Below are 14,343 nucleotides of genomic sequence, written 5' to 3' on the forward strand. Positions count from 1 at the left end.
GTGAATGGTTCTGGCCAATTCTCAGGAAAGACAGCATGATGTTTTCAGACTCTCGTGCACCAGCAAGTCTGAGTTGAATTGTTGCCCATTCTCACTCCTCTGGGTGGAGCAGCTTTGTAGCAGTTTTTTTTCTTACCTTGATAAGGGGAAACCAGAGTGTGTTTCCTTCACATGTTAAAACATAATTCCTCTTGGTAGTGCAGAAAATGCAAATGAGGCCGATTTGGTTTTGCTTCATTTAATCAGCAAATAATTGAAGAATCATTTTATCGATTTGTATTTTATAAAGAAAAAACATTAACTGTTACACCGTGTGTCGTCTGTCAGTCATTCAGAATCTGCTTATGGACTCTGCCGGAAGAAGAGTTGCACAGTATAACCCAGTTTGCCATGTTTCCCCCTAGGGAGGCATTCAAGCAACAACCTGGTCAGATACCTGCACCACGTTTTCTGGCGTTTTTTCACCAGAAAGGTGCAGGGATTCCTTTTCTGACTGGGGATTTTTCCTTCAGAAGGAAATCTATGTCCTATTATGTTGCAACCACAAACCCCACAAACCCATGTTTCTCTGACGTCCTGCACCCAAGAAATGTAATTACACATTGATCGATGCTGCCCGCGACTGTTGTGATGGGCCCCATTAGTATCATTGATTCCTCTTGTCCTGTATATTTCAGGCTCCTCTTTCAACACAGTTTTTAAATTTATCAGTGACAAAATAACAATCATGGCCTTAATAATAAGGAATCATAATTATAGCATCAATTTTAGGACTCACAAATGTCAGCAAATTCCTGGAGCGAATATCACATTGGACGTGAGGCAAGCTACAAATCACTAAAAAAACTTAAGCTCCGCCCCACTAAAAAATAACCCTAACAAAGAATGGGTACCCAGGATGGAAAAAGTTCCAGCATTTTATTTGTTTCTAAGTCATCGGGACACCACCACATAGTAAATAACCCATAATGCACAAGCACAAGCGTCAATGCCGACAAAGATGTTGGCAAATTGTGCGTGTTATGCCGTAGGCTCTACAAAGATTCCTCACTGTCTAAATCAGGCCTGAGTCCTGTGTGTGATCCCTTTAGTCACAAGCTCATGGCTGTGGGTAAGAGTAAGCCTCTGGATAGACTTTCCTTCATCACAATGACAGACTAGTACAACTGTAATCCGGCTGCCAAGCTCCAGGTCCTGTCTGCCCTCAGTGATAAATAAGACTGTGAGCCCTAAAACTACCAGAAAAATAAATAAATAATGCACCTAATTGGCTCAGGTGAGGAATTTCTTCTCCCTTGTAATTCACTCCCAAATGGCAGCGTTACTGACCCATCCTACCTGAAAATGCATATATCTGTCCTTACTTTTTTTTGTAGGTATATCATTTACAGGATATATCTTAATCATTGTGAAACTGTTTCTCTGGCAGATATTTGCTGTTTTTAGTCATTGTAATGCTACAGAAGGGTTGTATGTGGATCGTAAGGGCCCAGAACTTACAGTTTGTTCACATGTCTTTGTATTTCCACTTCCGAGTTGTTATTCTAATATTTGTGATCTGTGAAAACGATGGGAAACTGACAACCTTGGGCTCTTCTACTGTGAAGTGTATTTGAATGGCGGTTTGCCCTCCGGGGCTCTGCAGGGTCACACACCTATGACACTGTAGACAACTATTTTGCTGGCTAATAACCAGTTAGTTACACTTTTACATAAATCGAACAGATTTTTACATTCAGAGACTTGCTCGGTTTTGGGGGGTTTTTCACACTCTTAAGATATGACTACAAATATTTCACAATAAAAGCCAATTAACTGGACTGCTTTTAATTTGAAAAGTCTGTATTGAGTTTGTACTGTAATATACCAAGGGCACTTGTTGATGAAGTTTCAGCTTTGTGTTCTTGTGTTCAATGTAAACATTAGCCTTTTCTAACCTAATCAAGTAGTTTGATTGTCTAAACTCAATCAAAGAAAGAATTTGAGAAAAAAAAAAAAAGCAACTGAAGTGTTAAAGTAATTCCAAAGAAAGTATAAAAACGATCCATTCTGTGTGGGAGGTGAGCTGCGGTCTCTGGTATGAGAGGAGTAATTACTTACGTCACCCCGACCAGGCTCCAAAAATATGGACATATTTTGTCCTTTTAGACCTGGAACAGCATCACTTTGTGTAGCTGGATGTGAATGATTAGCTATGACACCAACAATAAAATAGTAAATGAAGAAAGGGAGAAATCAAGTTCCAGGAACATAAATCTGATTACGTTTTGTAAGTATTTCATGGTCTGGCTCGAGACTTTTTACATGTTTATGATCCTCTGACAGTGTGGATCATCTTTCCGTAGACTGAGTCATTTGCTCATTAAAGTTTATTTGGTGTAAACAGGATTATGGGAGCATAACACTTGTCCACTAAGGATGGGAAGTAGCTTTTCTTTCCCGTTTGATTCTGATTCATTCACCAAATTGTTCATTTCCACTTTGCTGAGCATCACCAGTAAGTCCTGTGAGCGAGGTACAGGTCTCTCCTTCAGCCATGACCAAGTGGTAGCCGCTCCGAGTCTCACGTCTACTAGCTTTTCTTTGTAGACGTGTTTGAAGCCACCCATAAAATTTAAAAAAAAAAAAAAAAAATCCTTCAAGCTTTGTTTTTGTTTCCAACAATGCCTGAGGTAAATATTTGTCTCCTCAGTTACCAAATGTCCTGCTTTGTATGTAGCGCTGCATACGAGTGCGGCAGCAAATGACGCAGATGAGAGCGCCGAGACTGAACCAAAACAGTGAAGTTGCAATGAAATGAAACATGCTCGAATGCTCAGTAGAGCTGTGGTTAACTACCAGGGATGAGTAATGAATCTGTGGATTTGCCACACATAAAATGCAGGTTTGTTTCCACTGCAGATACAAGAAGATTTGTTTTTTGTTGTTTCATATATGCTAAATTATCAAAAATCTTCCAGTCTTACTGAAATGATTTGTTTGTGTGGTCTTGTAGTAGTTAACAAATCAGTAAGTGCTACATTTGAAGTAAATCCAGTAAGTATGACCTTTAGTTGCCTTGGCCTTCCCCAGGCGTGTTGTTTTTGTCCTTTTGCTGAGTAATAAAAGCAGCGGTTTCTCCAAGCGGAGGGACCTGAGGGACCATCGGCGGTAAGGGGAGGAGACCCCCGGTCAGCTGACAGGCTAACTGACTACATGAGCTGCGGTTGTAACATGACACTCCTGCCATGCTGCTTCTGTGGCTGGTAAACAAATGAGCTGCCCTCTGACCGGAAACACTCTTACCCTTTCCTCAGTTTCTCTCTGGCTCGACCAGATTCAGCAGCCTCGGGTTTGTAGTGAAAGGATGAAGGTGGGGCCGAGGTTAGCAGTCGATCACAAGGGTTTAAGTTTAGAATATCAGGATGACTCAGCCGCCTTTATTGTGACAGATGTGAACATGGTACACAAAGTTTATTTTGTTGCCCAGCCATTCCTGAATTTAATTTATTGTTATTATTACTATTTATTTATTTTTGATAACATGGGCAAGCTTTGCATCACTTTGATCACTTGTATGTCTTTTTATGAGAGTCTTTGCTTTGCATTGCTGCTCAGAAATGACATCATGTGCTACAATCTGTTGCTTGTGTTACTTCTCCAGAATACATGGCTGCTTTGCGGAGAGCAGTGTAGTTTACTTCGCAGCCCACAGGGCTCATTCTGTGTAAACATGAGGACAGTTTGTACCTCTCATGTTGTGTCCCCGGCCTCTATGACTCACTCGCCTGGTCAGCGCGCTTATTTGATCCTTTTGTTGTTTAGCCACTGTGTTAAAACACGAGGGAGACGGGCCAGTATGATATTTATGCCTGAAGAAGATGTTAAGTTCCCGTAAATTTGGGATGGAATAAACAAGGAGATTAACTGTTTGCAGGAAGTGAAGAGAGACTGGTTGTTTTTTCTTTTTCTTTTTTTTCCTTCTTTTTTTCTTAGTTGAGCAGGAACACAATGTGCTGCAGGGATCCTGTTACAAACGTGTTTATCACTCTGCCTGCAGTGATTGGTGGACAGCGCATAGGAAGGAATCCCGCCTGTCCGCCCCCCGCCAATGAGGCCTCTCTGCTGTATTCTTAATGTGTGGGACTTTTACTTGGTGTTTTTCCAAGTAATGTGAATGTGCGCTGGCTTCCATGCGTTCGCAGTGTGACTGAAAGAGTTTATATGTGTGTAAGCACAGACCCAGTGGATTGCACTTCCTGGAAGAAAACCTGAGTTGCTGAGAATTCTGTGATCACTCACAAAAACAAATTCCTGAAAATGGCCTGTGACTAAAACTGGCCAGTGACTGAGGATATTTTTTCTTCTTTTTTTTTTTTTGTGGGAGTGAGGGGAGTGAGGAAGTAGGTCTTTGAACGGCTAAAAGGACTGACAGAGGGGGAAGGGGGTTGTTTATGACAAGCCAGCACCACAACAAGTCCCGTCACCCTTTTCTCTCCAGTCTGTCAGGTGTCCTATCAAGTTTCATGCTTCAAGACTGAACATGCTCCACGAAAAGTAAAAGTGTATTTACACCAAGCAAGACTACCAGCTGTATTTATATTTTAGGAAAGGTCAGATGTTGATTTGTTGATGTCTGGCTTGTTTTGATAAACTGCAGCTTTTTTTTAAATCACCCATGCTTTGTGCCGTTAGTAACTGTGGTTTTAAATGATTAATTTCCTTCTTTTTTAAAAATTAAAATATTAAAAACTGTGTTATAGATCTCCAAAACTATTAGTGAGTACATATTAATCACAACATTGCACTGGCCTCACATGTTCCCTAGCTGTGATTAGCATTTCTAATGTCTAATGTTCTATTGAGTATTTATCAGTAGCAAATATGCTGTAATAAATACTGAATAGAACATTAGAAATGTATATTAATGAACTAAAAGATCTTCAATGTGAACTTTATTTACTCCTGGTCTAGAAAATTGCAATTTCTGTCCTTTAAGAAAATAATCCCCCTCCATTTTTTTTTTTTTTTTTTTTTTGATTGATGAAATCATTTGGATCCTCAGTGAAATATGAACACCTCCAGCAGGAAATACCAGGCTTGGTCAGGTCTGGACAAACAGAAAAGCATTGTTACTTTTGCACTGTTCATGGGATTTGTCAACCAACCAACAAACAAACAAGCAAAAAATACAGCCAGTCTGTTTTCTTGAGATATTAAACACGTTTAAAGTTGAGCCAGTTGCATTACTAACATATGTAAATGATATAATCAAGCAAGCCATTTATTAGTTGTTAGAGAAAGAATTCCTAAGTGCTAATGAGATGTTTAACAGTCAAGTTTTTGTTTTATCATAAAAAACACTTCATCCCGTATTCAAGCGAATGACTGATAAGTCGTCCATTTATCTAAAATACCTTGCAGTTTGTGGTTTCACATACTTGAATAAGAAGATTTGCTGCTTTGCTCTGTTTTCTATGACTCTGATTCGAGGTTTAGTCTATTGGTTGATCAAAATACACAATATGTTAGGCACATATGAGACCACCTACACATTACACCTACAGGAGCTGCTTTGCCATGGAAACCCATGCCACAAAGTCCCCAGTGCAAAGTTTATGCTGATGTTATTGAGTCAGCAATAACTTTTACCTCCTTTATCACATGCTGACCGACTTCTGTTAGTCAGCACTGGAGAGCCTTCTGTCCTACTGCTGTATGGTGTGGTTCACTGAGAGGACCTGCAACAGGTGGTGAGGGAGGCAGAAAGTGTTATCAGTGGAACTCTACACTCCTTTGGTAATAGTCACACTAGGCCACTGCGACTGAAAGCCATTTGTATCATAATGGATCACACCCACCAAAGACATCACCTATTCTTCCCGTCGTCCTCTGGGACCATTCTGAATAATGAAGTCCAAAACCAACAAAGTAACAGTATTTTTTTTCCCACTAGCAGTAAGAAGCATAGCCCTTTTTCTCCTCTCTGATGGTGTTTTCAAACCTATGGTTCATTTTCTTTGGTTAGTTATTTTTTCCCCCGTGGTTTGGTTTGTTTTCACGCAGAGGAAAATCCAAGTGAACTCCAAGCGAACCAAAATGTGTCTCTACAAACTACATGAGAATGTTCAGTCCACTTATTGGCCAGATGTGTCTGGGGTGGGAGCATCAAAAGTATATACAGCACAAAGGTGCTGTGTTCTGGGTACTGTGTACTGGAGAATTTACCTTCATTTTACTGCTAGCTGCTTGCCCGTACAGACCTTTGCACATTTATAGTACCTTGCCGCATCCCGGAATATAAAGCATAGGTGTCTACGGGAAGGTTATTGGGTCAAACTTGCAACCAATTGGTAGTTGGTTTGCATAGAGGTCGGGTCCTGTTCACATCATAATCGAATCACTCTGGAGTTCATTTGGAACTACATCAAGACCACTTCCTCCAAAGTTGTTTCGGTGCAGTTGTTTTGGTCTGTACCAGAGTACAATTACCGTGTTCACATCTGCACAAACAAAGTGCATCAAGGGTATGATTTAAACTGACTGAACACCAGAGGTGTGAAAACACCCGAAGACTGGTATAAGCACTGGAAGTTCAGTTTTAAACATGCTACCCTCAGATCTTGCAGTGTCACATCCAACCACACCCCTAAGGGTTATAGTATCATTGGGCATGTCAGAGGTGAAGTTGCTCAGTAGGACAATGGAGTGACCGGAGATTGGGAAGGTCTAGGTCTACAGAACGGGTGGCCCCTGTGACCCGACCACCAGACACTCTCCTGCGTGCCTTTGTCCTGGGCCTGGCTCCTGGATTGGGCAAGGTACCACGATCCATTGTTTTGTTTCTTTTAACTCCATAAAATCACCTTGCCCGCCTATAACTTAAAACAGCAGGCATTTGGAGATCCTACCAGCTTGACCCTGGCAACATACCTCCTAGGATCACTAGGGCGCATAAAACGCTTCACTATAGTGGGGATTCATGTGGGAGTCTGTTCTATATTATGCACGTTGTAACTCTGCTCTGTGACTTTATGTGGTGTAACACTTTGTGGCTGACTTGCCTAAACGCTTCCACTTCACAATTTGAAAAGGTGCAAATGATTGCACTTTACAATAATATCAGTTATAGCTGAGGGTGGAGTATCTAGGAGGGAAGAAATATCACAAACAGACTTGCAGCACCACACTCAAATTTAGAGAGCTCTTTAAAACGACCCATTCTTCTACAAATGTTTGTAAAGGCAGACTGCATGGCTAAGTGCTGGATTTGATACACCTGTGGCAATAGGACTGAAAACAAGGTTCAGAAGAGGTGTGGCTGTATATCAAAAAAACAAAAGAAAACAGGTTAATCAAGTTATAGTGTTAGTAATGTAGTCCATGCTTCCTCCAGCTGTAGTCAATAAATATATATGTATATGTATATGTGTATATATATATATATATATGTATATATATATATATATATGTGTGTTTTTTAAACAAAAGGAATATTACTGTGTTTTGGAAGAATTTTAAAGTTTTGTATTTGACTTGCTGGCTGTTCCTTTCTCTGATAAACATCATGTATAAACTGGGCAGGGGTCCATTTACTGTGCTATACAGGATGAACTTCTGCACTCGTGTTTACAGCTTCGTAAGCAAAAGAAACCCAGCAAGGGCAGCATTTGTCTCGTTCTGGTGTGTCAAAAATAACTTGTTAATTTAACAAAGTGTTGTATATGTCTGATTTGGGATTTTAGATTAAGCAAACAACTGAAAATAATCTTGGTTAAATCTTTGGCTTATACCACCGAAAGTCATGTCTGGAATGATATTTAGATATCTATTTCCAGGTCCTTCAAAACAAACACAGACAGAACCCAAGTATAGCAACAGAAAACATTCGTAGGCCCAATCAGTCGGTTAAAAACAGTCTCAAAACTTTCCTCTGTCTGTTGTATGCACATGCATCCACATGCATTATGGACAGTCCTCCCTTTTCCCTTGTTTTTCTTCCTCCTCCTCCTCCTCCTTCTCTTCTTCTTCTCTGGCCGTTGCTTGTCTAACCAGGGGATATAAACTCTACTGTTTACTCTCAGGGCTGGTACAGGGCTGTGTCTGGGCTTGACTGGGAGAGATAGTGGAGCCTGTAGCAGTTCAAGCTCTTCACTCAATGGGAGCAGTAGAGTGCAGGCATACACAGCAGTTCACTGCCTCATAACTTTGTATGCCAAAGGTCATCTGTGTCAGCGGCAGCCTGTCAAACCAGCCACCAGCATTAACAGTCATAAATGTCAAGACTAAGCCTGAACTACATGGGTGTACTGTGTGACAGGAATGTTTCATTACTGCAAATAAAAATATTATTTCTTTGAAAGGGGAATAAGAAAATCATATTACACTTATACTGTATTTTCAACACAAACACTTGTGCTAAACCATTTATTTCGAAATTATTTATTGATCAGCTAATTTGCATTTACAATCAACCCAAAAATGAAAATGATCCTGTGATTGTGAAGGCTTACAGAATAACGAACCCTGACAAGTATTTGGTGGAAAATGCTTGTAATTATCTGCTTCTTTTGATAAATCCATCTTTATAACGTGTAAACATACATTAAAAGGATATTGCGTGAAGTTTTGAGGTGCAAAATAGCAATGCTGTTTAAGTGGGTTCTGGTTTTGTGTGTACTCTTCACCTTTTTAAAGACACATCTGAAATATAAATCTTAAATATATCTGGAGTTTGGAAGGTGGTGAACGGTGTCCCAAAAAAAACACACCAACATGCTGTGGAAAGCAGTTTAAATAAACGGCTTCTAGCACATATATCATGGCCATATAGTCTGTTTATAAATATTCTGGTCTGTTCACGCTAAATGCAGATGAAACTAAACTGTGGTGACATTCAAAGTCTGCAGAGACGCAAATTCATGCAAATTCATGGCAGGTATGTGTGATAAAATTTGTAAACTAGGCAGAAAAATTTGCTTCACACTGGGTCCCGAAGGCCTGTCAGTGATTCTCTTGATATCAGCAACAGTTAGAAATGGAGGAAAAACCTGTTGTAGGCATCTGTGGCCAGCTAGAGGTGAATGACTGAACTTAATGAAAACTGACTTCTTAGGAGGTCCTGAAATTATACCGTCATTTGATGTAAGCTGTCAGGTGTACTTCACTTCCTCCTCTCAGAGGGTGTTGTGAACAAATATTTATAGTTTTCTATAAATCTCTGAGCAATGACATGAGTCAAATGCACTTATCCTCCTTATACCACATTGTTTATGTATCTGTTACAATGGCACATGCTAATATTTAACATATCCAGTTTCAAATGAAAAAGTGAGGTCAGCATTTGTGAAATAAGCCCACAAGCGTAGGCTCCAGACTGCTCTGTTTTTTCTCCTCTTGGCCCTGTATGAAGTCACCTAAAGCAGACATCACCTAAATGTTCATCTCAGGACACAGCTCTGTTAGGACTCCCCTACAGTTCAAACCTTCTGTCTGTGGTGGTCAACCAATCAGAAGAAAGCAAGTTTAACGGGAGAGAAGCCAGAAGGGCTTGTTTAAGATAGAGGATGAACCTTGGATTTCTTTTTACTCTATTCAGTCAAAAAAGGAGTCTTAAAATAAGCTTAGCACTTACGAGGAAGGAAATGCATTAGGCATGTCTATTAAATACGTATCTTCACGGTTATAGAAGGAGATTCACAACTTTAAAAAAAAAAGTGATTTACTTAATATGTTAATAGTTAATGACTTAACTTTTCCCAGGTTGTGTGTGCTTGTCCAGGACAGCTACGGGATGTTCAGTGTGGTCCAGCTGCACCTCCTGCCCAGTGAGGATGACCTCAGCCGGTACTGCCAGATGTGGCAGGGCAAGACCTGCATGCTGAGAGGCATTAAAGTGATACAGCGGGTCACACGAGAAAGGTGAAGCCCACATCTTCCGCTTCTCTTTGTAATCTTGTAATATTATACAGTTCTAATCGCATAATCACGCTGCATTAAGAACTATGTAATCCAGAGTCTCCGTTCCCCTTTCTTCGCCCTCACCACCTGTGCTGTCATTCGGTTTTAACAGGATACACAATAATAGCGCATTTAAAAAGAGCACAAACGCACGCACAAAGTCCTCTTTGCCTTTTTATCGAAATTTCAGTTCCCAGAAATTGGGGGAAGTTCATGCTACAACTGATACCAATCTTGCTTCACAGGTTATCTTCTTAGTCTTTAGCCATCAGGGACAAACTGCCCTGGGTGGATGCTTGTGATAGACATGTCCTTTTAAGAACTGCTTGTGAAGTAGCCTGGGGACCTTATGTGCTGTAGAGTCATGGAGCCTCATGCTATGCCATCACACACAAATGAGCCTCAGTGACTCTCCAGTATGCTTATCTTTGAATGTCCTGATTTTTAAAAGCTTTAACGACCACATTTACAATACAGTGAGAACTGGCAGTGCTATGGCTATGAACCAGATTATGTTGTTCTGCCAGCAGTGTGACTGTGTTTACATGTAAAGTGATACTGAGGTGCGTACTCGCTTTTCCTCGTGAGTTTCCATAGTCAAGATCCCAGATTAGAAGCAGTTAGAAGAACTGACATGGGTACATTTAGACACCAACTGGGGGTATGTTTACATCCTTGGTATTTTCAGTGCCATCGCAGCCTATAATTTCCCCAGAGGGTGTCTGTGGCGAGACTCTGATGGATGGGCTATCTTCAGAGGTGCACTCTGACCATCTTATTAGCTCAAGTGGCAAAACACGTGGGGTTGAGTTAAATCAGGCATGTGTTTCAGAGAAATTGTGACTACTGGACTTCTAAGCATATCCTAGAAATCATACCGTAATGTGGACGTATTATGTGTTCCCTTATTATTTTTTGTCATTTGTTGCGATGGTGGCTGCTCATATTAATCGTGGTCAGAGTATGTACGAGTAATGAGGTGGATCAGACTCAGCTTCAGACAGTTTGTTTAACTCTTTGCTCTGTGTGATGTCAGTAAGGGTGGATATGCCTAATATGGTCTTCTCAGGAACACAGCTCTGCAGCCCCACCCAAATGCTGTTCAAACCTTCTGTTTGCGAGAAGCAGGCTTAAGCAGTTGGCTTAAAAACTGAGGGAAGGGAACTAAAACAGCATGTTTCAGATAGTGAATGACCTGAAGGTCTGCCCAAGACCCAGAATGAGATGAATAGGGATTGTTTTGAACTATGAATCATGGAGTGATACTTTTAGTGTATTAGATTCCCTAAAAAGGAATTTACAGTCTCTCACAACAAAACATGCTCTCCACCCATGTCTGTTCATAGTGCGTCTTAAAGATGTGAAAAGTTGAAGTGGGATTGATTTGGACACCCAGAACCAAAAGCCTAACATTCAGACAGACCATAAATCCACATTAAAGCAAACTAATTAACACCTCTGAGATAACAAGACTGCAAGAAGTCACTGCTGCTGAAAAATAGAGAACTATTTTTTTGTATTTGTATTTGAACCTAAACTCACACTCACTTGGTTATAGTTACTTCATAGTGTCATACACCAGTTATGTGGCAGATCTTGGTTTGATCGTTTTTTTGGCCAAACCAGAAATATCTGAATTTGATGGAGATCAGTTAAATCTGCAGCTCGCTTTTCAGCTAAAAAATCTTTTTTGCTGTCTTGCCAGTTGTTACACGAGACGTTTAACACAACTCTCGTGTCTGTAAGTTAAATATCAGCCTACATGTAGCTGTATGTCATCGTGTTTTAGGTGTCTTTTAGTTGTTTTAGGTTATCAGATTTCCTCCTGTCTTTATCATAGCCCAGGCTAACTTGATGTTATTTTAGAGACAGATATGTGAGTGTCAGTAAGTCCTTGTCACCGAACAATGGTTGAACTATTCTATTACAGTATCAGCCTGGCACGTGAGCTGTGTGGGTTGTCATTAAGGGAATGATTGATTGATCGTAGTTTTTTTTTTTTTTTTTTTTTTTTTTTTTTGAGGACATTTGCCAACAAAATGAAATAGAAACTGTGTAATGATTAGTCATCACCCACTAACAAAAGAGATTGAAGTATCACTAACCACAGACTGCGGTGGCCATTGCCACTCGTTGCATTCAGACGCGTGTGCTTAACTTTTGTTAAACTAAGTATTCAAAGGCAGCATTAAAATCACCGCGTCCTGAATGAGACCTGTTAGCTTGTCATTACTCATCCTTGAGCAGTCCTCACTGGACTCGACTGGGCTGCAGAACCAGTTCCACACAAAGAAACTCTGTGATTAGAGGCTGACTAACAGGTTGTTAACCACTGGGTGATATGACAGCTCACACATGAACAAGTTGGCAGCTCTCACCTGAGCAGAACTCAGAAGGGGCTTCTTAGAAGAGAGACAAAAGAGCGGGAGATTGACGCGATATGCTGGAGTTGCAACTTGCTGTTGTTCCCCCGTTTGTAATTATTGAGTCCTTACTTGGAGTTTGACGTCACTTAAACATCATAAAAGCACATCCAGTTTGATCCTGCTCCAGTCAGTCATTCGGGTGATTAAGACTGCGGTGAGAAATGGCAAATGTCAGTCATCAGGGCTTATAGTCACAGACAATTCATGTCACTTGTAATTGGTTTTCCAAACCTTGTTATTTTTGTGCCACAATGATATCATAATTTGCATAGGGTGTGAATGTTTCCCAGCCTTTAACCTGCCGGTAAGAAGCAGTTTCAGCGTAGTTCTCCTCTCTGCCAGCCCGAGCATGCTCACTGTTAATTCTAGGTACTGTTAGGACAAGCTCTGTTTTAGCAGAAAACCGTTTCAGTGGAAGTGAAACTGGCTGTGAAAGCTCTCCATCTCACTTATTCACTAGTTTCACCTCCTACCCCCCCTCCCCTCCCCCTCTGTGCCCCCCTTTTCACATTTTCTCTCTCCCAAAAAGTTGATTCCGTTCATCTGGTCTTAGTGTTCAGCAACCTTATAAACCCTTAAGAAACCTGCATTCAGCTGAGACCAAAGAAGTCACTTGGATGAGTGACAAAACATTTCTCCCACTGAAAACACAACATCCACATGAACAGAACCAACTTTTTGTTGATTACCTGGATGATTGAGCATGCATCTCTCTCTCTCTTTTGTCTCACTCCCAGGAGCTCCAGGCTTTTCAGCTTGATAGACAGCCTGTGGCCCCCAGCGATGCCTCTCAAGGATCATGGAGACTCACTTAGTATGCCAAGTGTAAGTCCTCACCGTAGAGATAATTCAGCTGAGGCCTATAACAGGAGCTGAAACCAGATTTAACCTGCTGATAGTTTTGTATTCAGCTGATCAGTTGTTAAGCCTGTAAAATGCCCCAAGGCAGCATTTAAAATTTGTGATTGAAATGTTTTTTATTATTATTATTTTTTATTCAGATCCCAAACAAAATCATTAGCACTGTAGTAAAATAATTTCTAAACCATTTTTTGTTTATTTTGCAATGTTTTATTTCCAAGTACAATCCTTTTTTTTTAAATTCGGTGATCAGAAATTACATGAAACATTTCCCTCCAATAAAGCAGAAACAACAGGATGTGGACTGACCGTGCTTACGTTTCGAGTCAAGTAAAACCACAAACTAATAATGAAGGAATTCAGCTACTGTTGCAGCCCTAATTAAATACACATATATTCAGTTTGCATTGTTATACAACACAAAAAGAAATCCCCGAAAACTGTGACAACTGAAACGCAACAGGAATTAAACTGCTTTTATATAAACTGAATTTAGTTGACATCCTGATAACCAAACTGAACTTTGAACTTTGCCTCTTTCCTCTTCATGCTCGCTCATTCAGAGATGCGATCAAGTCGGCAGCAAGCAGCTGATGTTTTCTTCCAGCATAGGTGAAACCTGCGGTAGAGATTTTGGTGAAAAGTTTGTCCCAACAAAACAAAAGAAAATAACAGAAAGACTTTTAAGAGTCACAGTTCTTTATTTCTTCGAATCAACAGCAACTTGTTTAACTGCATTTGTTTCATCCTTGCTCGAAGCACTTTTAGCACAGATAAAATCACCCTTCTTAACCCCACCCACTGACTAAACTCTGCTTGGTCATTATTGAACACACCACCTGACCTGCCTGAATCACATATCAAATTTGAGATGTGGGCGGTGGTTCACAGAGCTCTGGAACCACTTTGAGTTTGCAGTTGTCTCTCATTTCCAGCTTTTTCTTGCAATAAAACAGGAATGTAGCATTGCTGAAGAGTCAAACGGATCATTTTAACAGAGGGGAAGTCAGCGTAGAGCAGCTTAATTAAATTAGATGAAACCATGAAATGTTGAAAACGTCAAAAAGAGAAATCCACACTGCCAATTTCCGAAATGTGTTTTCATTCATCTCCTTTG

The 14,343-nt window shown here is 40.4% G+C and overlaps 1 protein-coding gene across 3 annotated transcripts in view; it reads left to right on the forward strand.

Moving 5' to 3' along the window:
• Nucleotides 1-14,343, forward strand: part of spidr (scaffold protein involved in DNA repair) — a 45,882-nt gene that overhangs the window by 22,434 nt on the left and 9,105 nt on the right. For 2 of the 3 annotated variants that reach the window (XR_004199337.2, XM_031737746.2), the window contains exons 11-12: nucleotides 9,742-9,900; nucleotides 13,103-13,190. Coding sequence is in view for 2 of the 3 variants with exons in the window: in XM_031737746.2 (XP_031593606.2) it covers nucleotides 9,742-9,900; nucleotides 13,103-13,190 (247 nt within the window). In the remaining variant the exon portion in view is untranslated. The remainder of the gene's footprint in view (nucleotides 1-9,741; nucleotides 9,901-13,102; nucleotides 13,191-14,343) is intronic. The other variant, XM_031737747.2, reaches the window with a different exon arrangement.

Source organism: Oreochromis aureus, linkage group 18 (assembly GCF_013358895.1).
Source record: "Oreochromis aureus strain Israel breed Guangdong linkage group 18, ZZ_aureus, whole genome shotgun sequence".
NCBI classification, from domain to species: Eukaryota; Metazoa; Chordata; class Actinopteri; order Cichliformes; family Cichlidae; genus Oreochromis; species Oreochromis aureus.